This window comes from Pogoniulus pusillus, chromosome 33, assembly GCF_015220805.1.
Source record: "Pogoniulus pusillus isolate bPogPus1 chromosome 33, bPogPus1.pri, whole genome shotgun sequence".
Classification (NCBI taxonomy): domain Eukaryota; kingdom Metazoa; phylum Chordata; class Aves; order Piciformes; family Lybiidae; genus Pogoniulus; species Pogoniulus pusillus.
Genome location: NC_087296.1, coordinates 1,389,392 through 1,413,858, shown reverse-complemented (window position 1 = coordinate 1,413,858; position 24,467 = coordinate 1,389,392). Strand labels below are relative to the sequence as shown.

Here is a 24,467-nt window from a genome sequence, read left to right as displayed (position 1 = left end):
GTCCCAACTCCCCTGCCATAGGCAAGGACACCTCCCCCCAGCCCAGGTCACTCAAGGCCTCATCCAGCCTGGCCTTGAACAGCTCCAGGCAGGGAGCATCCACAACTTCTCTGGGCAGCCTGTGCCAGCATCTCCCCACCCTCACTAGAAAGAATTTCTTCCTCATTTCCAGTCTCTATCTGCCCTCCTCAAGCTTCAATCCATTCCTCTTGTCTTATCCCCACAAGCCCTCATGAAGAGTCCCTGCCCAGCTCTCCTGTAGCCGCCTGCAGGTTGTGGAAGGCTGCTCTGGAGCAGTGCCTCATCCAAAGCTCATTGTGAGCTGCATCATAATGCTGCTTTGTTTGTTATTTTAGCTGCAACCAAAACATGACCCTGTAGTATTGCTACCATTTGCTGTTGGTCAGCATTCTCTTTTCACTGATACTTTTAATGAGCACTGGATGCATTTGAATTAATGTCTTGGTTTGAGGCTGCAGAGATGCTTTGTTGGAGAGTTTTTTGGAAGGAAGTTGTTTTTTTCCCCCTCAACTGTAATTTCTGTCTGCAAAAACAAACCAGAGAACCCAATCATGTTTTCTGGCAAGGACATTCTCTGGGGGGGGTCTCTGATCTGCCTGAGACGCTATATCAAGCCTAGCTCTTAATTCAGGTCATTACTTGGAGTAACACTGCTGCTTTAAAGGAAGATGAAAGTGAAAGGCCATTAGGATTAATATTTAGTCGTCATTCAGAAAGAGAAAATTTAATGATACCATCTGAAATTGATCTCCTGATAACATGACTGGGATGTGTGTGGGGGGGGGGGAACCCAGCCTAAGCCTTGCAGTCTGCACATTGCCAGCTTAGATGGAGCAAAGGAGCTAAGTAGCTTGCACTTGTAGCATTTCACACCTTAAAGCCTTAACGTGCACTGCTAAAGAGATTTCCTCACTGTTTGCTAATTAATGTTCTGTGGAAGTACAGCTGCTAATATTTTTTTCCTCTTCTTTTTGGTGCTTGACAGGGCTCATTTTTGAGGTGCTAACAGTTGCATCTGTAGTAGTGTTACAATTCACTTCATAAATTATGGGCAGGCTTTTTTTTGCACCTACTGTTTTGCTACAAGCATTTGAAAATAAATCTGTATTTGCTAACAGAATGCACCCAGGGATAGTTTAGCAAAGCAGAGAGGCACTTCCCCCTTCCCAGCACCATAGCAGCAGTACAGGCAGGCTTTCATGTGTTGAAGGTTTAAACCTTTTAAACATCTTGGGCAGGGCAAGGGAGGGGATTCTGCCCCTTGGCTCTGCTCTCCTCACACCCCACCTGCAGTCCTGGGGGCAGTTCTGGAGCCCCCAACACAAGCAGGACATGAAAGTGTTGGAGCCAGTGCAGAGGAGGCCACCAAGCTGCTGAGAGGGCTGCAGCAGCTCTGCTATGAGGACAGGCTGAGAGAGTTGAGGCTCTGCAGCCTGGAGAAGAGAAGGCTTGAAGGAGACCTTGGAGTGGCTTTCCAGTACCTGAAGGGGGCTCCAGGAGGGCTGGGGAGGAACTACTGACAAGGTCTGGTAATGACAGGAGAAGGAGGAATGGGTTTGAAGTGGCAGAGGGGAGATTGAAACTGGATGTTAGGAAGAAGTTCTTTGTAGTGAGGGTGGTGAGAGTTGTGGCTGCTCCCTCCCTGGAGGTGTTCAGGACCAGGCTGGATGAGATCTTGAGCAACCTGTTCTAGTGGGAGGTGTCCCTGCCTATGGCAGGGGGTTGGAACTGGCTGAGCTTTGAAATCTCTTCCAACCCAAACCATTCTATGGTTTCAGGACTGGAACATCTCTTTCTGTGATCTCACCGAGGCTCTCCAGGAGTCATTAAAATCCTAGAATAGCTCAGGTTGGAAGGGACCTTCTGCTCCAACCTCCCCACCATGGGCAGAGGCACCTCAGCTAGACTCAGCTGCTCAAGGCCTCATCCAGCTCTTGACATGCTGATTGAGATCCAGCAGTTGAATCTTCTGCTGGGCAGAAATGCTCTGTCTCAAGCTTGGACTAGCAGTTCTCCTAAAGGCATTACAAGTCTCTGCTGCCTGCCTCTCTCCTCTTGGATAAGGAGGTGATTTTCCCTAGCTGCTTGACTGTTTTAATGGGACAAATGAACACAAATGATGCAGAGTGGCCTGGAGTTAGTAGCTGATCTTTCAAATGGTTTTCTGTGCTGGCTTCTGCTGCTGACCACCCAGCACGTGGAGGGGCAGCAAAATGCTTCTTATATAAAACAGGTAAGGCTTAAGAAGGCTTTGACTTGGCTGGATATTAAAATACTGGGGGTGTTTGCATTTGGATCTGGCCCTTTCTTTCTAAATGCTTAATATCTCTGTTGTTTTCTGCTCTGCTAGATGCTTGTGACTACTCCAGAGAAATGGGATGTAGTGACAAGAAAAAGTGTTGGTGATGTAGCCCTCTCTCAGCTGGTGAAACTCCTGATTCTGGATGAAGTTCATCTGCTGCATGAAGACAGAGGACCTGTACTTGAGAGTATAGTAGCAAGGACTTTACGTCAGGTAAGAGCCACAAAGTCCAGGCTGGAAGGGTTTGAGTGTAACAGGGGAGATGCTTGGGCAGTGAAAGGTGATCCAGGAGCTAGAGCAGCTCTGCTGTGAGGACAGGCTGAGGGTGCTCTGCCTGCAGAAGAGAAGACTCCAGGAGGACCTCAGAGCTGCCTGCCAATAGCTGAAGGGATCCTGCAGGAAGGCTGCAGAGAGATTTTTCATGAGTGTGTCCAGAGACAGGACAGGGAAGAATGGCTTGAAGCTGAGGGAGGAGGTAGTGGGGTTGGACTGGATGATCTCCAGAGGTCACTTCCAACCCCTACCACTGATTCTGTGACTGTCCTGGGGCACTCCAGCTCCATCCTGACCTGTATTTCAAGGTATTAGAGTTACTGTTGTAGTTTCCTGAGTCCCAGCCCTTGCTGTGAGCCTTGACCCTCTTCATTTCAACTTGTGGCATTTTTTAGGATGGGCTTTATTTAAACCTGGAAGGAGCCCTGGAACTGCTGACAGTTTGACTCCCAGCAGCACATTTGTGCATGTTTGCACTTTTCAAATTTCAGAGAATGGGTTTGCAAGAGATTTAAATTGACTTTGTTAAACGTTCTGGGGGGCAATGGCTTTGAGCTCTGTTACATGTTGTAGGTATAACATCAAACAACCTCTTTGAATCCCATTTCTGGCTTTGATGTTTCAAGTTTTGGTCTGGAGCATAATGCAGATGTAAAACTGAAATGCTTAAACTTTTTAATCAAACTTTTCACACTGCTGTAATGTCTACTAAGCTTATTAGCTTGAAAGAGGGAAGAGATGACTATTTTTAAAGGACACTGAATTACTTTGTCACAATTATTCAGTGATTTTGATGACTTCTTTGCTGCTTGCAGGTATTTTTTTCACAGAAGCACGCTGACTATTGAGGGATATCTGAGTTTTGTTACCTTCTCCCACCCAGGAGGTTCTATCTGAACAAAATGAAAAGCTCTTTGCCTTCAGAGTGCTGGAGCCCTGGAGCAGGCTGCCTGGGGATGTTGTGGAGTCTCCTCTAGAGAGGTTCCAACCCCCTCTGGGCATAATCATAGAATCAAGCAGGTTGGAAGAGAGTTCCAAGCTCATCCAGTCCAACCTAGCACCCAGCCCTAGACAATCAACCAGACCATGGCACTAAGTGCCCCAGCCAGTCTTTTCTTGAACACCTCCCAGGACAGCAACTCCACCTCCCTGGGCAGCCCATTCCAATGCCAATCACTCTCTCTGACAACAACTTCCTTCTAACATCCAGCCTGAACCTGCCCTGGCACAGCTTGAGGCTGTGTCCCCTTGTTCTGTTGCTGGGTGCCTGGCAGCAGAGCCCAACCCCACCTGGCTACAGCCTCCCTTTAGGCAGTTGTAGAGAGCAATGAGGCTGCTCTGAGCCTCCTCTTCTGCAGGCTGCACACCCCCAGCTCCCTCAGATCCTGTGCAGCTTGCTCTGGGTGACCCTGCTCTAGCAGAGAGGTTGGACTGGATGATCTCCAGAGGTCCTTTCCAACCCTCATCATGCTGGGACTAAGTCCTCAGAGAAACCTTGGTATGGCTGCTGCAGACCTCACTTGGTGCTGCCAGAATGTTTGCTGAGAACAGTGTTTGGGTTTGCAGCTGTGGCCTGGTTTAGGAGGAGCTAAGTGGAAAGGAATTCAGCTTGACTGAGCCCATCAAGCTGGATGTCTCTGTGTGGCAGGGGTGTTAATTCTGCCAGTCACCTGCTATTCTTGTTACTGGTTATGGTTTATTTACTGCCTATCAGGGACAGCATGAGGAGAGAGGCCTAGAAAGCAATTAGAGGCATCTCTTTTTAATTGCTGTTTTTCAATTATGCATTCTCTTTAAAATCTGTCACTTCATCAGCTTGTGATGAATCTGATCCTTGTTTGCTTGCTACTCTGGGCTGTTATTTTTAAGCAATATGTTGTGCAGCCATATGTCTGATGCCTTGGGGCTCAGGTTCAACTCCCTGCTATCAGGTAATAGGACAAGAGGAAATGGCCTGAAATTGTGCCAAGAGACCTCTGGAAATGATTATCGAGTCCAAGCCCTGCCAGAGCAGGAGCACCCAGGGCAGGTCACACAGGAACACATCCAGAGGAGGAGACTCCCCAGCCTCCCTGGGCAGCCTGCTCCAGGGCTCCAGCACCCTCATGGTGACACAGTTTCTCCTTATGTTCCCATGGCACCTCCTCTGCTCCAGCTGGCACCCAGTGCCCCTTGTCCTACTGGCATCCCTGAGCAGAGCCTGGCTGGCTACATCCTCCCCACACTGCCCTGCACATCTTTAGCAGAGCACTGAGGACAGCCCTCAGGCTCCTCTGCTCCAAGCTCCCAGCCCCAGCTCCCTCAGCCTGGCCTCACAGGAGATGTTCACTGCCTGCAGCAACTCTCTGGCTCTCTGCTGGATGCTTTCAAGCAGCTCCCTGAGGTCCTTCTTGAAGTGAGGAGCCCAGAACTGGACACAGCATTCCAGATGTGGCCTCAGCAGGGCAGAGTGGAAGGGGAGGAGAACGTCTGAAGGGGCAGGGCTGCAGGTGTGGTATTTAGCAGAGGGAAAAGCATATGGCTTCTGAGAGTGCATTCTGCGTGGAGCCTCGGGGGCTGTTCAGTGCCTCCAGGTTTCTAAACAGGCTGTAAATGCAGGGCTGGGATCAGAGCTTTCCAAGGTTGGTTGGGAGCCAGGAAAACTCATGTATAAAATTACTTAACTAGATGGTTGCCTGGTAACAAATGCTTCTGTGCAGGGTTTGAGTTGCAGATAAGGTCCTGTGCAGCATCTTCACTGCACTGCTGGTGACTGCATCTTGCCAGGGTGCTTTGGGTGCTTTGGGCTTTTCCTGAGGGGGTTCCAGTTTTTTGTTCCCAAGACTGGGAAATTCCCACTTGAGTGCCAGTTTTGTGATTCTTTCCTCAGACAGTCAGCAGGACTCACAGGCTCATTCATGGAATGGTTTAGGTTGGAAGGGACCTTTAAAGGTCATCTAATTCCAACCCTCTGCCATGGCAGACACCTCCCACCAGCCCAGGTTGATCAAGACCTCATCCACCTACAGAAAGGGCGACAGCCACAACCTCCCTGGGCAACCTGTGCCAGAGTCTCCCCACCCTCACTGGAAAGAATTTCTTCCTAATCTTCAGTCTCAATCTCCCCTCCTCAATCTTAAATCCATTCCTTCTTGTCCCATGTCTACAGCCCTTGTGAAAATCCCTCCCCAGCTTCCCTGGAGCCCCTTCAGGTACTGGAAGGTTGCTCTAATGTCTCCCTGGAGCCTTATCCTCTCCAGGATGAACAGCCCCAACTCTCCCTGCCTGTCCCATCTAAGAACTGTGCAGTACTGCATTGCTAGCCCTGCTGAGCAGGAAAATCATGAACCCAGATTAAGAATTCATTCTCTTCCACATCTAGACTGGAAAATACAAAGCCTTGTGTCTGGTTTTCTGTGTATCTTTGTGCCCAGGGATGGAGATGGGACCCTATCCCTGCAGACATTCCAGGTCAGACTTGATGAGGCCCTGAGTAACCTGACCTAGTTGGTGTCCCTGCTCACTGCAGGTGAGAGTTGAACAAGATGAGCTCTGAGGGTCCCTTTCAACCTGATGTAGTCTGTGAATGTGTGGCTGTGGCACTTTGGGACAAGGCTTAATGGTCATGGTGGTGTTAGGTCGAAGGTTGGACTCGATCTTAAAGCTCTCTTCTAACCAAAACACATCTGTGGCTCTGATCTCTTGCCTGCAGCATATGCACATGAAGGGCATACAGGCTGTAGAGGCTGTCTTGAAGTGACCCTGGGTTATCTGAGTGTGAGATTGCTTCCTAACCAGGGGACAGTTCTTCAAAGATCAGGATATGTGAACTCTGCTTCACTTAATGTAGTGCTGGAGCTGAACAATCAGGGATCTGCTTTCCAGCCTGATTTGTAATTCATTCTCTGAACCTGATATTTTAATGCATGGAAATGGGAAGGCTGCCAACATCACAAAGCTCAGGGAGAACTTCAGCAGGCAGAAGAGGAGTGGCTGTGTGCATGCTCTGTGTGCTCTCCAATGGCAGCTGCAGTGTCAGGAGGTGATGTGCCAGACTTAAAACAGGGTAGAAAGAAAATGCTCCTGCTGTGATCAGCTTATGAGCCAGGAAGGCACTTTCCATACCTGGTCAGAGCGTCACAGGAGGATAGAATGACTCAGGTTGGAAGGGACCTCAGAGCTCATCTACTCCAACCTCCCCACCATGGGCAGAGAGGCCTCTCCATGAGCTGCTCAAGGCCTCATCCAGCCTGACCTTGAACAACCCTATGGAGGAGGCAGCCACAGCCTGCCTGGGCAGCCTGTGCCAGAGTCTCACCACCCTCAGACTGAAGAACTTCTTCCTCAGCTCCAGTCTAATCCTGCTCTGCCTCAGCTTCAAACCCTTTTCCCTCTCCAGACACCCTCATAAAAAGTCCTTCGGCAGCCTTCCTGCAGGATCCCTTCAGGCACTGACAGGCAGCTCTGAGGTCCCTCTGGAGTCCTCTCTTCTCCAGGCCCTCACACCACCAGCTCCCTCAGCCTGTCCTCACTGCAGAGCTGCTCCAGCCCTGTGGCCTGCTCTGGACTCACTCCAGCAGCTTTGTGCCGTTCTTATGCTGGGCACAGCAGAACTGGATGCAGTATTCAGGGTGAGGTCTCTCTAGAGCAAAGGGGAAGATCCTTTCCCCGTGCCTGATCCTTTGCCATTACCTGTGTCAACACAGATGATGCTGGAGCGTGGAAATCCTGCTGGATGGCTCTCTCCTCTTTATTTTCCTGCATCCATGGAATTTCATGGTGTGTTAATTGTCTTCTGCAAACGTGGCTGGTGAACATGCTGTCAATTCTCCACATGCCATCGTGAGCGAGCCTGAATTAGATAGACTAATTAGATATGTCAATTAAACATAATTATGGCAATTTTAGTTCTGCAGTGTAACAGCAAATCAATAAAATGTAGCAAAGCCTTCAAAGAATGTGCTGTGCAAATACTGTGACAGCTCACTTTCCCCAAGAAAGCCTTTTATCTTCCACATGCTGCTTATATTTTTACTGAGATAATTAAACCCATCTGATGATGGAAGTGTTGGAGATGGTTTGGCAGTAGTGAAGGAAACTCTTTTAGCTGCCTGCCACCAGTGGAGAATGGAAGCAGAAACCTTTGTTGTCCAAAATGTCTGAATGAGTTGGGGCTCTTCAGCCTGCAGAAGAGAAGGCTCCAGGGAGACCTTAGAGCAGAATTCCACTACCTGAAGTGGGCTACAGGCTAGCTGGGAAGGGACTTTTGGCAAGAGCTGGGAGTGACAGGATGAGAGGCAATGGTTTTGAGATGGAAGAGGGCAGACTGAGACTGGAGATGAGGAACAAGTTCTTTCCAGGGAGGGTGAGGAGACACTGGCACAGGTTGCCTGTAAGGATGCATAAAGCTGCTTATGGAAATAGACTCTTCTCCAGGCTGAACAGCCCAGCTCTCAGCCTGCCCCTACAGGAGAGGTTGTCCAGCCCTCTGATCATCTTCATGGCCTCCTGTGGACCCACTCCAGTGGCCCCAGAACTGGCCACAGTTGATGCTTTTTAATCCTCATCTTTGAAACCTCTCAAATTCGTGTTTTGGTTACTTCCATGCCACTTCCCTTCCCTTTAACTCGAGCAGCTCAGCGATCCAGGATCTGATTTCTAAGTAGACTGTGTTGTATCAGCCAGGACTTGGCCAGGTAGGAGCTACCAGCCCTGCTCGTGGTGACACGTTCCTGCAGAACTTGGTAACCTTGGAAATGGCTTCAGTTTCAGCAGCTGAAAAGCCTTTTGATGAAGTTTTCTTCTAAGTAATTACGCCAGGCAGAAAGTTGTGAGGCAGCCTACACAGCTCTTCAGATTGCAGAAGGAAATGGGACACTTCTGAGGTGCTTTTCTCATTCAGGTCTTCATTCTGTTGGAAAATTACCTGCAAATACATAGAATATGGAGCAGAATATTTCTTTGGTGAACTTAATTAGCTTGAAAACCTCTTCCAACCTAAATGATTGTGTGATTTCTGTCCCTTGTCAAATAGGGAGGTATGTGTGACCTGCCCCGAGTGGTCCTGCTTTGCAGGGGAGTTGGACTCAGTCTCTGAAGGTCCCTTCCATGCTCCTAGCACTTTGTTATTCTGTGATGCAAATGAGGGGCATTTAATGAAATAGAAAGAAGGCAAAGAGATCTTAGAGGGAAGTGGAAGAGGCTGGATAAAAGACCTGTGAGAAGGTCTAGGCAAAAGCCAAGCCTGGGGAATGACACAAAGTGCATTCTTCTCTCTTTTCACAATGCTGGTGTGATTCAGGCTGAGGAAGAAATGACACCAAGTCATCTCTCCCACTTCTGTCTGCAAATTGGACTGTCCCCTCTCACAAAGCCAGCCCTCCTGCCATTGTTCTCCGTGGCAGTTAATGCCTGCCCACCTCTGGGAGGGCAACAGCAGGATGAAATGGAGAGATGAATAAAGCAGATTGGCTGGAATTGCAGAGCGTTCTGGTCTCTGCAGTGCAGGATAATCACTGGCATCTATTGTTCCCCTTTTGTAGGAGCTATTAACTGCTGCTGGCACAGGAGTGATTTTCAGGGGTGTTTTGAAGCTCTGGGCTCCATTTGTTGGCTTTTGACACTTGGATCATCCATCTATTTGTTGCCTTGCCACACTTGGGTCGTTTACCAGTTTTCTGCTTGCGTTTTTTCCTCCACAGGTTGAATCCACACAAAGCATGATTAGGATTTTGGGCCTCTCAGCTACCTTACCCAATTACCTTGATGTTGCCATGTTTCTCCACGTCAACCCCTACATTGGGCTCTTCTACTTCGATGGCCGCTTCCGACCCGTCCCGCTGGGGCAGACCTTCATAGGAGTTAAGACAACCAATAAGGTAAAACCCAGGATTGCTGTGTGCTTTGGCCATCCTCTAGCTGTGCATGTGTAGGGACTGCTGCTTTGTTATGGTGCAAAACACCTCTTCTTCTGGGCAAGGATGCAGCTGGCCAAAAGCTGCTGTAAGGCTCACGAGAGCCTCAGCTGCCAGTACCTGTAACTGGGCTTTGGAGTTTCCTGCAGTGCTTTCTCCCTTGACCTTGCCTCCACTCTGCTTGATGAAATCCTTGCCCTCAGCAGCAGTCACTTACTGCAGGAGATGATATTCTGCCTTTCTCACTCTGTTTGGCTAGAGACAGTGGTGCCTGTTGTTTACCTGTAAGGGTGCATGAAGCACCTTATCAGAAAATCCTCACAGAGTCGTAGACTCACAGAATAGTTTGGCTTGGAAGGAACTGGATGAGCTTTGGAGGTCCCTTCCAGCCCAAACCATTCTGTGATGTCAGATTTATTGGCTTGTTGCTTATGCTCTGACAGCTACTGCACTGAGGTAATGAGCATCAGTTTCCTGCTGCCCTGAGAAGAGGAAAATTAATTATTTTTCCCTAATTTGTGAGCTTAATCTTAGAACAATTTGGGTTAGAAGGGACCTTAAAGCTCGTCCAGTTCCAACCCTCCTGCCATGGGCAGGGACATCTCCCAGCAGCCTAGGTTGCTCGAGGCCTCATCCACGCTGGCCTTGAGCACCTCCAGGCATGGGGCATCCACAGCCTCCCTTGGAAGCCTGTGCCAGCGTCTGCCCCCCTCACTAGAAAGAAAACTAAATTCCACGAATCACTGAAGTGGTTCAACAAATCACTAATCAGTTCTGAGTTTTGGAGAAGCTTCTTGGATGAAGGATGTCAGAAAGCTGTGTCAGAGCATCCACCCGGAGTAACTGAGAGAGTTCTCTCTCCTTGCAGCTGATCAGTGTGGAGCGCTGGCTGCACTCGCTGATGTTCTGCAAGAGCTGCTTTGGGTTCTGGGGATTCTTCCATTGCTTTCCTCCTCTCATTTAGAACAGCAGCATATTGATAATGGCAATCATTTGGCAGCTTTAGTGTTAGCATTATCTTGAATAACATTCAGGGAGGTTGGAACTGGACCATCTTTAAGGTCCTTTCCAGCCTATGCCATTCTCTGATACTGATTTCTTTGTTCTGTTCATGAATGTAAGAACATCCAAAGGACATTGTTAGGAATGGGAATCAATATGTAGTAAATTTCAGTACATCACCACATTTTGCCTTCTTGGCTCACTGTAGCTTGCTTGATCTGTAGTAGAAAATCCCTGAGGACTGGAGATGCCTTTAAGTGGAAGTCTGTTTGGTTTTCAGGTGCAGCAGCTGAACCACATGGATGAAGTTTGCTATGAAAATGTGCTGAAGCAAATCATGGCTGGACACCAGGTATTTATTTTCTGCTTGGGTTTGCATTCAGGACACACACCAAGAAATTAGTTTTGATCATCATAATGATGTCCTAAGGATTGCTTTCTTATAATGAGTTATATTTTCTTTGGAGATGTGGCACTCCAGAGGTCATCTCCGACCTTGAAGACACTTTGTGGAAACAGCAGGCAGGAAAACCTGAACAGGCTAAAGAATGTTAGCTTCTAGCTGAGGTGAAAACTCCTGCTACTGTATCCATCTCCTAAAGTAATTAGTGTGTGTTTATGTCACTTCTTTTTAATGACAAGGCAAAGCAGGTCACTGCTTAGGGACATTGCATTTACTGATTCGAACAAGAGGAAAGGCAGAAAGGCAGCCCTCAGTTATTGTTCTTGGCCTTTCCCATGCCTTTCAAGTTCTAGTGTCCTCTGTCAGAGGTGAGGGACAAGGATTAACACAACAGTGGTGCACAGAAGCTCAGCATCTGTCACTTGATGTCCCCTAGGGTTTGTGCTCTGTTTTCTTTGGAAATGAAGTCATCCTTCACTTTGTTTTACAGTGAAGGTTTCTGCAGTGAGTCTTCAGGTCTGCTATCCTCCCCCTACTATGATAGTGTCCTTGAGTCATTTGAAGAGTTTATTACTCTGATATCATGGTGCTCACAAGTCACAGACTGTCAGGGGCTGGAAGGCATCTCCAAAGGTCATCCAGTTCAACTGCCCTGCCAGAGCAGATCCACCTAGGGGCAGGTCACACAGGAACACATCCAGGCAGATTTTGGAAGTGTCCAGAGAAGGAGACTCCCCAACCTCTCTGGGCAGCCTGCTCTAGGGCTCTGCCATGCTCACCATGACTTTCCCTCCTGTTCCCATGGCACCTCCAGCTTTCTCCCATTGCCCCTTGGCCATCTCTGGGCAGAGCCTGGCTGCGTCCTCCAAGTGCTGCCTTGCACATCCTTATCAGCATGAGTGAGGGCTGCTCTCAGGCTCAGATTCTTCAACCTGAATCTTTGGCATATCTCAATAAATTCAACTCAGCACTGTTCATCTGCTGTTCTGTTAAGTCAGTTTCAAAGACTTTGCCATGCCAGAACCAAGTCATTCACTCTGTGGAAGTCATGCTGGTGTGTCCCTGTCGCGCGGCAGGGTCTAGCATGAAGCTCGACTGAAGTTACCTCTTTCTGGCTCTTAATGATGTCTGCTGTGTCTCCATTTTCAAGACCAAGGCTGGTAGGAGGCAGTTGCATTCTACAGGCATTTGTTTTGACAGATGGAGAGAAGCTTTTTATGTTGATTTTTCAACAGTCATCCCCTGCAAGACTTCAAGCCCTCCCTGGCTACTGGGAAATTAAGAGTTGGTGATTCAGCCTTTAATTTCAATCCATCTGCTCAAACTAATGAGGTATCTCATTTGTAGGCTTCTCTTGGAGTTACCAAATGCAATTGAAACTACAACATTTGTCTTCTGGCACAGTTCTCCTCTTGTTTAACTTGAGGACAGGTGCAGTGGTAGCTGCCTTGCCCTGCTGAGTTTCCTGGGATTTTCTTACTGCAACTTCGTAGCATGACTGAAGAAGTAAGGCCAGAACATGTGCTCCAGGTTTCCAGGTGGTTTTTAGGTCAGGGTGCTCTTTTTGCAGGGTTCCTAACAGTGTGGATCTTCATTAGGAGGTTTTCTATCAGGTCCTGGAACCGGTTGCCCAGGGTGGTTGTGCATGTCCCCTCCCTAGAGGCATTCAGGGCCAGGTTGGATGAAGCCTTGAGCAACCTGGGCTGGTGGGAGGTGTCCCTGCCCGTGGCAGCAGATTGGAATTAGATGATCTTCAAGGTCCTTCCAACCCAGACTATTCTAGAGATCTCTCAGTGCACCTTCACTTGGCCATTTTTGCTGCCCATCACATTTTCCAGCCTTTTGCATTCTCCTCTCCTGAGACCTCTTTTCCTTTTTAAGACAATGGGTGTCTGTTTGTTGCCACTGCTCTTCAGAGTTTCCTGTCACATTGTCTGCTTTACCTTCTCCTCCACCAGCCCTGGTACTCAGGGAATATCCTTGTAAGTTCATTTTCTCACTGAGCTGGATATTTTCAGTTTCTAGCTGCTCAGTGGCAGTTGTGACATCTCTCTGTGGGTCTCGTTGCCCTTGGTCTGTGCAGGCACTGGGGCTCTAAGTGTCAGTATTTAAATGCTGAGGTGACATTGTGGCTTTACAGAAAGTAGTTTCAATATCACAGGATCACAGAATGATAGAATGACTCAGGTTGGAAGAGACCTCGGAGCTTATCTGCTCCAACCTCCCCACCATGGGCAGGGACAGCTCTCCATGAGACTCAGCAGCTCAAGGCCTCATCCAGCCTGGCCTCAAACACCCTCATGGAGCAGGCATCCACAGCCTCTCTGGGCAGCCTGTGCCAGAGTCTCACCACCTTCAGACTCTTTAGAGTTCGACTTTATCCTCTTCCTCAGCTCCAGTCTAACCCTGCTCTGCCTCAGCTTCAAACCATTCCCCCTTGTCCTGTCTCTGGACACTCATGAAAAGCCTCTCTGCAGCCTTGCAGCATCCTCTCCGGTAGTGGAAGGCAACTCTGAGGTCCACCTGGAGCCTTCTCTTCTCCAGGCTGCACACCCCCAGCTCCCCCAGCCTGTCTTCATGGCAGAGCTGCTCCAGGCCTCTTGGATCATCTTCATGGCCTCCTCTGGACTCACTCCACCTTGGGCTAATGTCAAAGTATCACCTTGCACAGAGTTTTTTTCCTATTTGCTTCTCTCAAATCTGGGGGTTTTGATGTCACAAATCAGACAGGAACAGATTCCAGCCCTGGGTTTCTCTCATCAGAACTGGCTCTGTGCTGTATATTGCACATAAAACATTCACTTTGTCTGTGATTGTTCTCTGTTTGCAATAATTGCCTTGAACTTTGCAGTACTAAGAAGTGTCATCTTGATTTCCTTGCTGTCTTACACCAAGGAAGAAACACTGAGCAGTTCTGTTAACTCCATTGTATTAAATTGTCAGGAGAGAGTTTGACAGATATTAATTTCATCTGTAAAAATGATGGATTAAATTTCTTTATTATCACTTTTCCAGCTGTTATTTAGTTGCAGGAGCTGTGTGCAGATAAAAGTTTAATAAGCTTAGTTACTGCAAGTGTTGACAATGCTTTTGTGGCTGAGCCAGAAGATAAGATTTAATAAAACTCTGTTTTCTTCATGGCTCTCTCAGCAACTTAGTACCTTGAGAATTAAACCTGCCCTGGTGTTTTTCCTGCCTGAAATGGTGTTCACAGCACACTTTGGCCAAAGCCAAGGCAAATCCTGGGCCACATGAAGTGCTCTGGGGGACATCATACAGTCTACTTCTCCAGCAGTATGTGGTTAACAGATTCAGAACTGTTGCTGCACTGCAGTTAAGTGGTGTTGAAACACTTTGCCCTTTCTACACCTGTCAGGGGGCTTGTTGCTATGATTCATCTGGAATGTGCCTTGCAGGGGATCTTGGTATCAGTTCAGACTGCTCCAGGTACAGATCTAAAAGAATAATGCATTCATTAAGCTTAGGAAAGACCTCTAAGATAATCAATTCCAACCTTCTGCCCATCCCTCCGTGATCACTTGACCGGGCCCCGGAGTGCCACATCTGCTCCTTTTGAACACCTCCAGGAATGGTGACTCCACCTCCCTGGGCAGCCTGTTCCAGTGCCTCAGTAGTAAATATCAGCCTCTCATTGCTGTCTCTTGCATCACGATGTGATGCCAGGTGACAGTGGGGCTGGCTTGCTGACCCCCAGCTGTATTTCCAACACCTGCTGCACTCAACTCTTAGTTGCTATTTTTGGGGCGATGTCCAAGGGTTTCTAAGGTGCCTTACTGAGTGGTAGCACATGGATTAACACCCAGAATCACTGAATGGGCTGGGCTGGAAGGGGCCTTGAAGATCATCCAGTCCCAACCCCCTGCCATGGGCAGGGACACCTCTCGCTAGCCCAGGCTGCTCAAGACCTCATCCAGCCTGGCCTCTAGCACCTCCAGGGTGTGGGCATATCCCTTAGCTTAAAACTCCCCTCCCCATGTGTGTTTTGCATTGGCTGGTGCTTGCTTTCCCTCTCCTCTCTGTTGCCCAGTGCTTTGTGACTGCAGCAGCCCCCTGAGGTTCTCTGCAGGCCGTTTTGCAACAGTCAAGTTGTACCATCAGGAAACTCAGCACCTCACTATTTGTTTTCCAGATCACTTAGGATGTGTCAAGTGACACAACTGTTGCCATCAGTGGTTATCTCCTTACTCTGTGAAAACTGTTATTTGTTGCCAGCAGCTGCTCCCTCTTTTGAAGGCTAAGGAATTACAAAAGAGAACCTTCTCAAAAGCTCCTTGAAAGTCTGAAGGCTGATGTGGGCAGGAGCAGGAGCACCCTTCAGCCTCCCTAGAGCCACAGGAGTTTCCATCAGTGGCAGCTACTAACTGCTTTTTTTCATGCCTACAGGGAATGTTTTGTAATTAAAGTGCTTTCATGCAGACTTGTGTGATTTCTCAGCAGCCCTCTCCCTTTCTGTCTCTCTGAAGGTGATGGTGTTTGTTCATGCTAGAAATGCCACGGTGAAAACAGCTATGAGCCTGCGGGAAAAGGCAAAAAACAATGGGCACATCTGTCACTTTCTGTCTCCCCAAGGATCAGAGTATGGACAGGCTGAAAAACAGGTAAGTGAATCCTTTCCATTGGCAGGCTTTACAATCCTTCAGTAGATGAGTCCAAGATGTGAGTAGATGTCTTGCTAGGAGCTACTGGCAGAAGCCTGCTGCTGCCAGGCCTTCTTTTTCACAGACTGAGTTGATTTGGTTGGGACCCTCAAAGCTCATCTTGTACCAGTGCGTAGGGGGTGGCTACCAAGAGGATGGAGACTCCCTTGTTACAAGGAGTCCCACGGAAAAGGCAAGGAGTGATGAGGACAAGTGACTCCTGGAAAGGTTCCCATTGGAGTGCAGAAGGAAATGTTTCCCTATTAAAGCAATCAAATGTTGGAATCATCTCCCAAAGGAAGTGATGGATTCCCCTCCATTGAGCACTTTGAAGACTCAGCTCAAAAGGGTGCTGGGCCAGCTCATTCCAACCTCACTGTCACCTAGAACACTTGGACTAGCTGCTCCTTGCCATCTCTTCCAGCCTGGCATTCTGGGATTCTGCTGTTCAGTGACTACTCCTCTAGACAGACTTTCAGTCTGACCTGACACAGCAGTTCTCATGCCTTACACTGTGAACCAGACACATCTTGTGCAGTAATTGAACAGTGACCTGAACCAGCACATGACCTGTAGGAGCTTTGCAAGGTTCTTTTGAAAATCATTCTCCAAACACAGCCTAAATTCTTCACTCCCAGCTACTCAGAGCTCAAGCTGTGGGTGAGCCCCAAGGCACTGTGGAACTGATCTGTCCCTGCATTCACTGTTCCTTCAGAGTGCTTCTGCTTTTCAGCCTGCACCTTTAATCATGAAATAGCCAAGGGTCAGGCTGGATCTCTGGAGAGCATCCTTAGGTGTTCTGTAGGTTAAAGTTTATAGATACACTTCCTTCCTTTGACCTTTGTTGCCTAATTTTAATCTCCTTATTAAGCACAACTCCTCTCCCATAGTGCTAAATTCCCAGTGCCATTGCACATAAATGACACTTCTGACAGAAGTCTCACTGCATTAGATGGATGCTGTGTGATGCAGAGTGATTAATTTAAGCTTCATAATGCAATATCGTATTTGTCTGACAAGAGCTGTCTCATATGAGGGGATGTTTACTGGCACAGTTCCCACAGTTATCAGACTGGAGGCCATTTGAGTCTTGCCATCTCTCCTGACAGGGAATTCAACAGTGCCTGGCAGAGAATAATCTTGATAATATAAACCAGTCACTGTTTTGTATTCTGTGTACAGTGTTTGCTGTGAGGGATGAAGGAGTTGTTTAGGAACATCAGAAATCCATTCTGTGGCTTAGAGAATCAGCAGAGTGTGGCTTAAGTTGGAAGGGACCTCAGAGATCATCTTCTCCCAACTCCCCTGCCATGGGCAGGGACACCTTCCACTGGACCATGGTGCTCAAGGCCTCATCCAACCTGGCCTTAAGCACCTGCTGGCAGGAGGCATCCATGAGCTCTCTGGGCAACCTTTTCTGCTGTCTCACCACCCTCATAGTGCAGAACTTCTTCCTCAGCTACAGCCTACTCCTGTTCTGTCTCAGCCTCAAACCATTCCTCCTTGTCCTGTCTCTAGACACCTTCAGGAAAAGTCTTTCTGCAGCCTTCATGCAGGATCCCTTCAGGTACTGGAAGCTCTGAGGTCCCCCTGGAGTCTTCTCTACTCCAGGTTACACACCCCCAGCTCCTGCAATTTGTCCTCACAGCAGAGCTGCTCCAGAAGCTAAGCAATGCCCAAATAAACAGGAAACAGTAATAGATAAATGAAGAATAAAATAAAACAGCATAAAGTAATCCAGAAATACAATAGAAATAAATGAAAGAATAAAAATACAGGAATAAGTAAAAGCCATTTGTGGCATAGAGCCATAGAATAGTTTAGGCTGGAAGGGGCCTTAAAGATCACCCAGTTCCAACCCCCTTGCCATGGGCAGGGACAGCTACCACTAGCCCAGGTTGCTCAAGGCCTCATCCAGCCTGGCCCTGAACACCTGCAGGGAGGTTGTGAGTCACAGAATGTGATTCTGCAGCCACATTCCAGTCTAGACACAGCAAGTGTAAGTAAAAGCTACTTGAGCACACAGGAGGAAATGAAAGCCAAGAGCAGTTACAAGTGTTGTGTTCTTGGCTGGCCTGCAAAACGTGAAAGCAGTTTTCTTGATCCTCTTCATTACCTGTCAGTTCTAGTAGTAGTAGTATTTTTTTTTAATGAATAGAAATTAATGTTTAGGGAACATTCATCAAATATTTGATGTGCAATCATTTGTTTGACGTTTAATTACTCCAGAGCAAATGCTCATTTGGGTTTTGTTTTGCTAATAACGCAGCCAGTGTTTGAGATGCCATTACAAACCCCATCACACTACAATGAGGCCATATATTCCAATGCATTAGGCTATATTAGATGTCAAACACAGAGTGAAGTTCCTCTGCTGCTTTGTAATTGCTGTATTACTGTTGTTGGTTTTTTTAGCTTCTGGAAAAGCTTTGCTAATTCTCTCTGGCAGAAGGGATTTGAAGCTCTCTAAACTTCTCCCCTGGGATATTTGCTTCAGGAGGTCCTGCTTTAAACTTCATGAGGCAATAGAATGGTTTAGGTTGGAAGGGACCTCGAAGATCATCTAGTTCCAAGTGCCTGCCATAGGCAGGATGATGTGGTCCAACCAGCTTAGAGTCATAGAATCAACCAGGTTGGAAGAGACCTCCAAGATCAAGCTGATAGAGGAGAGGAAGCCCTGTTCAGAAGCTGTGGAACTCAGTAGGAGGAGCTGTTTAAATGGGCATTTTGGTTTATTGACAGAGAAATATGTTGTGAAGCACAGAAACATGTTGTTTTCAGGGCTTTTAGCAGCATTCCCACCTATCAGAGTTAACTTCAGCCCAAACCGCAATCAGAAGCTGACAGAAGTAGTACACTTCTTGCTTTTGCTTTCCCTGACCTTTAAAAGGAAAAGGCATTTGAAGCTTGATGCATATTTCTGCTCCTACAATAGTTTCTTTTTAAAGCAGCACTCTGGAAATTGTCTGTGCACAGCTTTGGGAGCGTGGCTCTGTGGTGTGTGTAGTGTATGCTGCTGCACACAGCCTGCAGGCTGCTGGCAGGCTCTACCTTGCTATTATGAGCCAGAACATAAGAACTAGATGGTGTAGCTTGCATGCTGTTATCAAGTGTCCTTCTGAAAAGCACTCTCTGATCCAAGGACTTAGATTGGATGTGAGGAACAAGCTCTTTAGCACGAGGGTGGTGGAGCACAGGAACACACTGCCCGGGGGGGTGGTTGAGGCCCATCCTTGGAGCTGTTCCAGGTCAGGCTGGACAAGGCTCTGAGCAGCCTGCTCTAGTGGAAGAGGAGTGCTGGCTGCAGAGGGGTTGGACTGGGTGACCTTTGGAGGCCCCTTCCAGCCCAAAGCATCCTATGATTCTGTGGTCTGAGATTCGTTGGCTTGTCTCTCAGGCTCTGATAGAGCACTGAAGTGCTAGGAAACAGTCTGCTCTTAGCCTGGGAAAAAGGAAATTGACTTCCCCCCCCCGATTTATGGACTTGATCTTAGAGCCATAGAATGATTTGAATCATAGAACGTTTCTCTAAAATCATAGAATGGGTTGGGTTGGAAAAGACCTTGAAGTTCATTGATTGCCAACCCCCTGCCGTGGGCAGGGACTTCTCCCACCAGCCCAATTTTCTCAAGGCCTCATCCACCCTGGCCTTCAGCACCTCCAAAGAGCAGGCAGCGACAACCTGCCCTGGGCAACCTGTGCCTATGTCTCCCCACCCTCACTGGAAAGGATTTCTTGCCCATTTCCAGTCAATCTCTCCCCTCTGCCAGCTTCAGTCCATTCCCCTTGTCCCAGTCACGTTAAGGACTGAGGCTGTGAGGCAGTTTCCCGTACTGCAGTGGTGCTTTCTGTCACATCAGGTGTTTGTGAACATTTATTTTTCAATCATGCCAGGTCAAAACCTTGAATTTTACAAAACCCACAGTCTAAATATTTCCTGCCCATTTATTGGTTTACAATGTCAGCTCACACAAACCCTTAGGGAGCACAGGAAGCATGTTCAGAAGGAGAGACATCAAAAAGCACATCCATTTATTCAGCAAGGGAACTGAACTGCAGCTGTTGTCCTGGATTTTACTGCAGGAAAGGCACCTACAAAGGGGGTGCTGTGATGGCCTGCAGTGGCCAACCCCTTCAAGCCCCTCCCCATGATCTCCTTCATTTACAGCCCCAAAAGTACTACTTTGATTGTCAGGTTTTCTGTTTCCAAGCAGAGGTACAGAGGATGCTTTCAAGAACTGTCTTTACCTTAAGGTCTGAAGCGACTGAACGTAAATCTTGCACTGCCTTTGCAGCAGGCTGCAGGAGACTTCATTTAAGGCAAGAAACTTAATCATATTATAAAGATGACAAGAGTTCCAAGTGCTCTTACTAAGCACATTTAGTGTTTAATAGGAAACTTTGTCAGCAGTGAAAAGGGGATGCTATAAGCAATGTATTATCCTACAGTTTATCAGAGCATTTCCATGGAGGATTAGTAAGGGAAGGCATTAAATCTTACATTTACAGTGATGAAATCCATTACCAATTTTCCACTACCAATTTTAACCTGAATAACTCTGAAATTGATGAAAAGTTGTGTACAAAGGCAGAAAATGCCTCTTTGTAGCTCCTTGAACACAACTGTCAGCACTCCTGTCAGCTGTATTTGTAACCTCGGAGATCATTCTAGAAAGAAAGTCACAAAAAGGTTTGCTAACTCATTTCGCTTCTAGGAGTCCTCTTCCTGCTGCAGCACAGCTGCTGAAGTGGGACAGACATCCACGAGGCAGGTCTCCAGTGATAAACAGAACAAAACTATGCTCTTGTTGAATGTCTGTATTGGTGATCTGGAGCAGGGGATTGAGTCCAGCATCAGTAAGTTTGCAGATGACACCAAGCTAGGAGCAGCTGTGGAGCTGTTGGAGGGTAGGAGTGCCCTGCAGAGGGACCTGGCCAGGCTGGATGGGTGGGCAGAGGCCAAGGGGATGAGACTGAACAAGGCCAAGTGCAGGGTTATGCACTTTGGCCACAACAGCCCCAAGCAGCACTACAGGCTGGGGCCAGAGTGGATGAGAGCAGCCAGGCACAGAGGGAGCTGGGGTTGATGGTAGAGAGTAGCTGAAGCTGAGGCAGCAGTGTGCCCAGGTGGGCAGCAGAGCCAATGACATCCTGGGCTGGCTCAGGAGCAGTGTGGGCAGCAGGACACGGGAGGTTCTTCTGCCCCTGTGCTCAGCACTGCTGAGGCCACACCTTGAGTGCTGTGTCCAGTTCTGGGCTCCTCAATTCAAGAGAGATGTTGAATGTGTCCAGAGAAGGGCATCTTTGATCACATTCTGTGATCCACAACCTCCCTGCAGGTGTTCAAGGCCAGGCTGGATGAGTCCTTGAGCAACCTGGGGTTGTGGGAGGTGTCCCTGCCCCTGGCAGGGGGGTTGGAACTGGGTGATCTTCAAAGTCCCTTCCAACCTAAACCATTGTATGCCACAAAGCTCACAGTCCTTCCCTAAAGGTGAATAAATGTGGGAATGGCTTTAAAAGCTCTGACAGAGGAAAGGCAAAATGAAGCTACCACTCTCTGCTCTTTATTCTCTCTGCTGGGATTTATATTCCACTTACAATTAAAGAAGCAAGTGTGAAAATGAACCTCAACACCTATGAAGGTATCTCAGAAAAGATGAAAAATGAGGGAGGGGGAAAAGTTGCCTATGTCAGGGGGGTTGGAACTGGTTGATCTTTAAGATCCCTCCAGCCCAAACCATTCCATGATTAAACTGAGTGCAACTGAATAAATTCCCCCACCACATGGAATTTCTGTTCACTTTAGGGATAGCTTTCCTTTTGCTGACCCCAGGTTATAGCAAACATTCTCCTTCCCCCCAAGGTGCATTTGTATGTTTGCATCAGGTTTGGTTTGGGCTTTGTTTTTCATTTGGAAAATATAATTTTCCTAGCAGATGGAGCAGAACATTAAAGATTCTAAGAGAAACAGGGTGATATTTCTAGGAGGTTTGGACACCCAGTGTGTGGGGATGAACTGGGATGCACTTCAGGCAGTGGTTTTATTCAGCTGCAGACTTCTGTTGGGTAAAGTCTTGCCTAACATGAGAGGAAAATCAGTGAAAACAGCACCAGCCAAGCAGGCCAGATCCTGTTTGGACATAGTTGCAGATGAGGTGCATGTGGCCTGAAAACTTCTCCGAAATAAGAATTACCCAAGGCTTCCAGATTTGCAAGGGCTCAAAATGTCTGTTTCTTGGTTCAGCTCCTGTTTAAAACAGAGCTGTTGAAGAAAAGGCTGGGTGAGGCATTCAGTGCTATGGTCTGGTTGGCTGGATAGGGCTGGGTGCTAGGTTGGACTGGATGAGCTTGAAGGTCTCTTCCCACCTGGCTGATTCTATGATGTAAGGAAGTTCTAATTAGATGAGTAAAACTTTTCAGCATCATCCATCCTCTCTTTGTGGAAGAAGGTTTTGTTCTTTTGGTAAGCAGTAGTAGTGAGGAGCAGCAGAGGTGCTCCAGCCCCCTGGTCGTTTTTGTGGCCCTCCTCTGGACCCTGTCCATCAGGTCTGTGTCCTTCCCCTGTGGAGGGCTCCAGCGCTGGACGCAGCACAGCAGGTGAGGTCTCAGCAGAGCCTCTCTCCTTCTGCTGGCCACGCTGCTTTGGCTGCAGCCCAGGCTGCCCTTGGCCAAGCAGTAGGAAACTGAGTTTGTGTCTCACTCTTGTATAGAAATTTCAGACATCGAAGGAGGTCAGGTCTGGGGAGCAAATCTCTGAGTGTCACTTTGCTGTGACTGCAGGACAGCAGTGATGCTCCAGGCTGCCTCTGGCATACTCCCTCGGACCCTTGATGTGAGGGTTCACAATGTCGAGGAACAAAGCGAGTGGAGCTCGCCTCGGAGCGTTTGGCTGGTGTGCAGATGGGTGCTGGTGAGGAGCAGCGAGCGGATGCCCAGAGCCTGAAGCAGGCGCAGCGAGCGGAGCTGCCTTCCGAGCGCTCCTGTCCCCTTTCCACTGCGGGCCTTGGGCGCCACCCTGTGGCCTTGCTCTGTGATGCAGGCGCGTGGGGTGGATTTTAGGGAGGGCCCTTCCTTGCTCATTGTTTCCAATCAGAGCCTTTTGAAGGTAGAGAATGAAAAGTAGAGACATAAATGCACTCTGCTGCCAGACACCTAGCCCAGAGTGCAGCTCTCTTCTCCACCTGGGAGGTGACTTCTTTACACTCATACAACATTCCTGAGATTATATTTTCTTATTCTCTTGTTTTTCCTTTCCTCTTCTTGCACACATTAATGATAGTATGGACTGCAAGATGGGTAAATTACATCTGTAGCAAGGAGGCTCCACAACCTCTCTGAGCAGCCTGCTCCAGGGCTCTGTTTCTATCTGTCTTGGTAGTGAATGCAGTGGTAGTTCAAGAACTGTCTCACAAGGTGTTAGCTTTCACACTTAAAGCAGGGGGAAAAACTTCAGGTTTTCTATGTGTTTTACTTCAACTTCAGGGGGGTTTGTCACAGAATCACAGAATGTCAGGAGCTGGAAGGGACCTCAAAAGATCAGCCAGCCCAACCCCCCTGCCAGAGCAGAATCACCTGTACCAAAGGTCATTTCAAACACTATAAAGGTAGTCAGGCTTAAGACATCAATACTTCAAGGCAGGTGATGGCATGGTTTGATATTTGTCTTCCTCTATGATCATCAAGTCCAGCCTTCTACCCAACACCTCCTTGACTACTAGACCATCTCCTGGTGTTATAGAATCATAGGATCATTAAGGATGGAAAAGACCTGTAAGATGACATCAAGTCCAACCTACTATCCCACACCTCCCATGACCACCAGACCATCTCCTGACTTACAGAATCTATGATATATCTAAATGATAACTGTAATTATTAAGGTTGGAGAAGACCTCTAAGATCACCAAGTCCAACTTCTCCCCAGCACCTCCCAGACCAGCAGACCACCTCCTGACTTACAGAATCTATAATGAGGCTATAATCACTAAGGTTGGAAGAGCCCTCTAAGATCACCTAGCCCAACCACTCCACCAAAGGCATCCTTACAGATATGAGTTCAACTCTGAGGTAGAGAATTCTGCAAATCCTGTTGAGATTAAGCTGCTCTCGAGGGCAGAGTTGTGAGATGAAAATGCTTCTGAGGAGAGGAAATGCAGGAGGAAGGCTGCAAGCCTTTGAGCAGATATGATTATTAATTCTGCAGAGGACAGGCTGTTAATATAATTAAAAGATTAAAGCAAATGAAGCTCACAGTATGGCATCCAGCACTTTTGAGCAGTCATTAGCACTAATGCAGACATGGTAAGTACACAGAGTGTGAGAAATGGGAGTGAAGCAGGGGTGGAGAGGGCTGTGGAAGCAGCACAGAGCTCTGCTCTCACCTGCTTTGCGCTGCAGGAAGTGAGGAAGTAACAAGCTCCTGGCTTCTTCCCAGCCAGGTGGTCTCTTCTCTAGGGGGTGTTAGATGTGTGGGATCTTCTCTTACACTCCCTCTGAGAGCTGTCTGCACTGTGGGTTAGACACTTCAAGTTAGCTTGCCAAAGAAGCCACTTAGCCTGCTTTAAAGCAAGGGCACATGAATCACAGGGTGGCCTTTCAGTGTCTTAAGGGAGCCTACAAGAAATCTGGGGAGGGTCTTTTTAGGCTGTCGGGGGGTGATAGGCCTGGGGGGGAATGGAACAAAGCTGGGAATGGGGAGAGTCAGACTGGATGTTGGCAAGAAGTTCTTCAGCATGAGGGTGGTGAGAGCCTGGAGTGGGTTGCCCAGGGAGTGGTGGAAGCCTCATCCTTGGAGGTGTTTAAGGCCAGGCTGGATGAGGCTCTGGCCAACCTTATCTAGTGTGAGGTGTCCCTGCCACAGCAGAGGGCTTGGGACTGGATGATCCTTGTGGTCCCATCCAACCCTAACTCGTTCT

General features: G+C 48.1%; 1 protein-coding gene across 9 annotated transcripts in view; it reads left to right on the top strand.

Moving 5' to 3' along the window:
- The window catches only part of ASCC3 (activating signal cointegrator 1 complex subunit 3), a 161,512-nt gene that overhangs the window by 35,614 nt on the left and 101,431 nt on the right, over positions 1–24,467 (top strand). For 5 of the 9 annotated variants that reach the window (XM_064170382.1, XM_064170383.1, XM_064170384.1 and 2 more), the window contains exons 11-14: positions 2,372–2,536; positions 9,277–9,453; positions 10,772–10,843; positions 15,379–15,513. In XM_064170382.1, the coding sequence (XP_064026452.1) occupies positions 2,372–2,536; positions 9,277–9,453; positions 10,772–10,843; positions 15,379–15,513 (549 nt within the window). Of the gene's footprint in view, positions 1–2,371; positions 2,537–9,276; positions 9,454–10,771; positions 10,844–15,378; positions 15,514–15,850; positions 16,723–22,332; positions 22,759–23,235; positions 23,390–24,467 lie in introns of those variants that run through there. The other 4 variants (XM_064170388.1, XM_064170391.1, XM_064170389.1 and 1 more) reach the window with 4 other exon arrangements.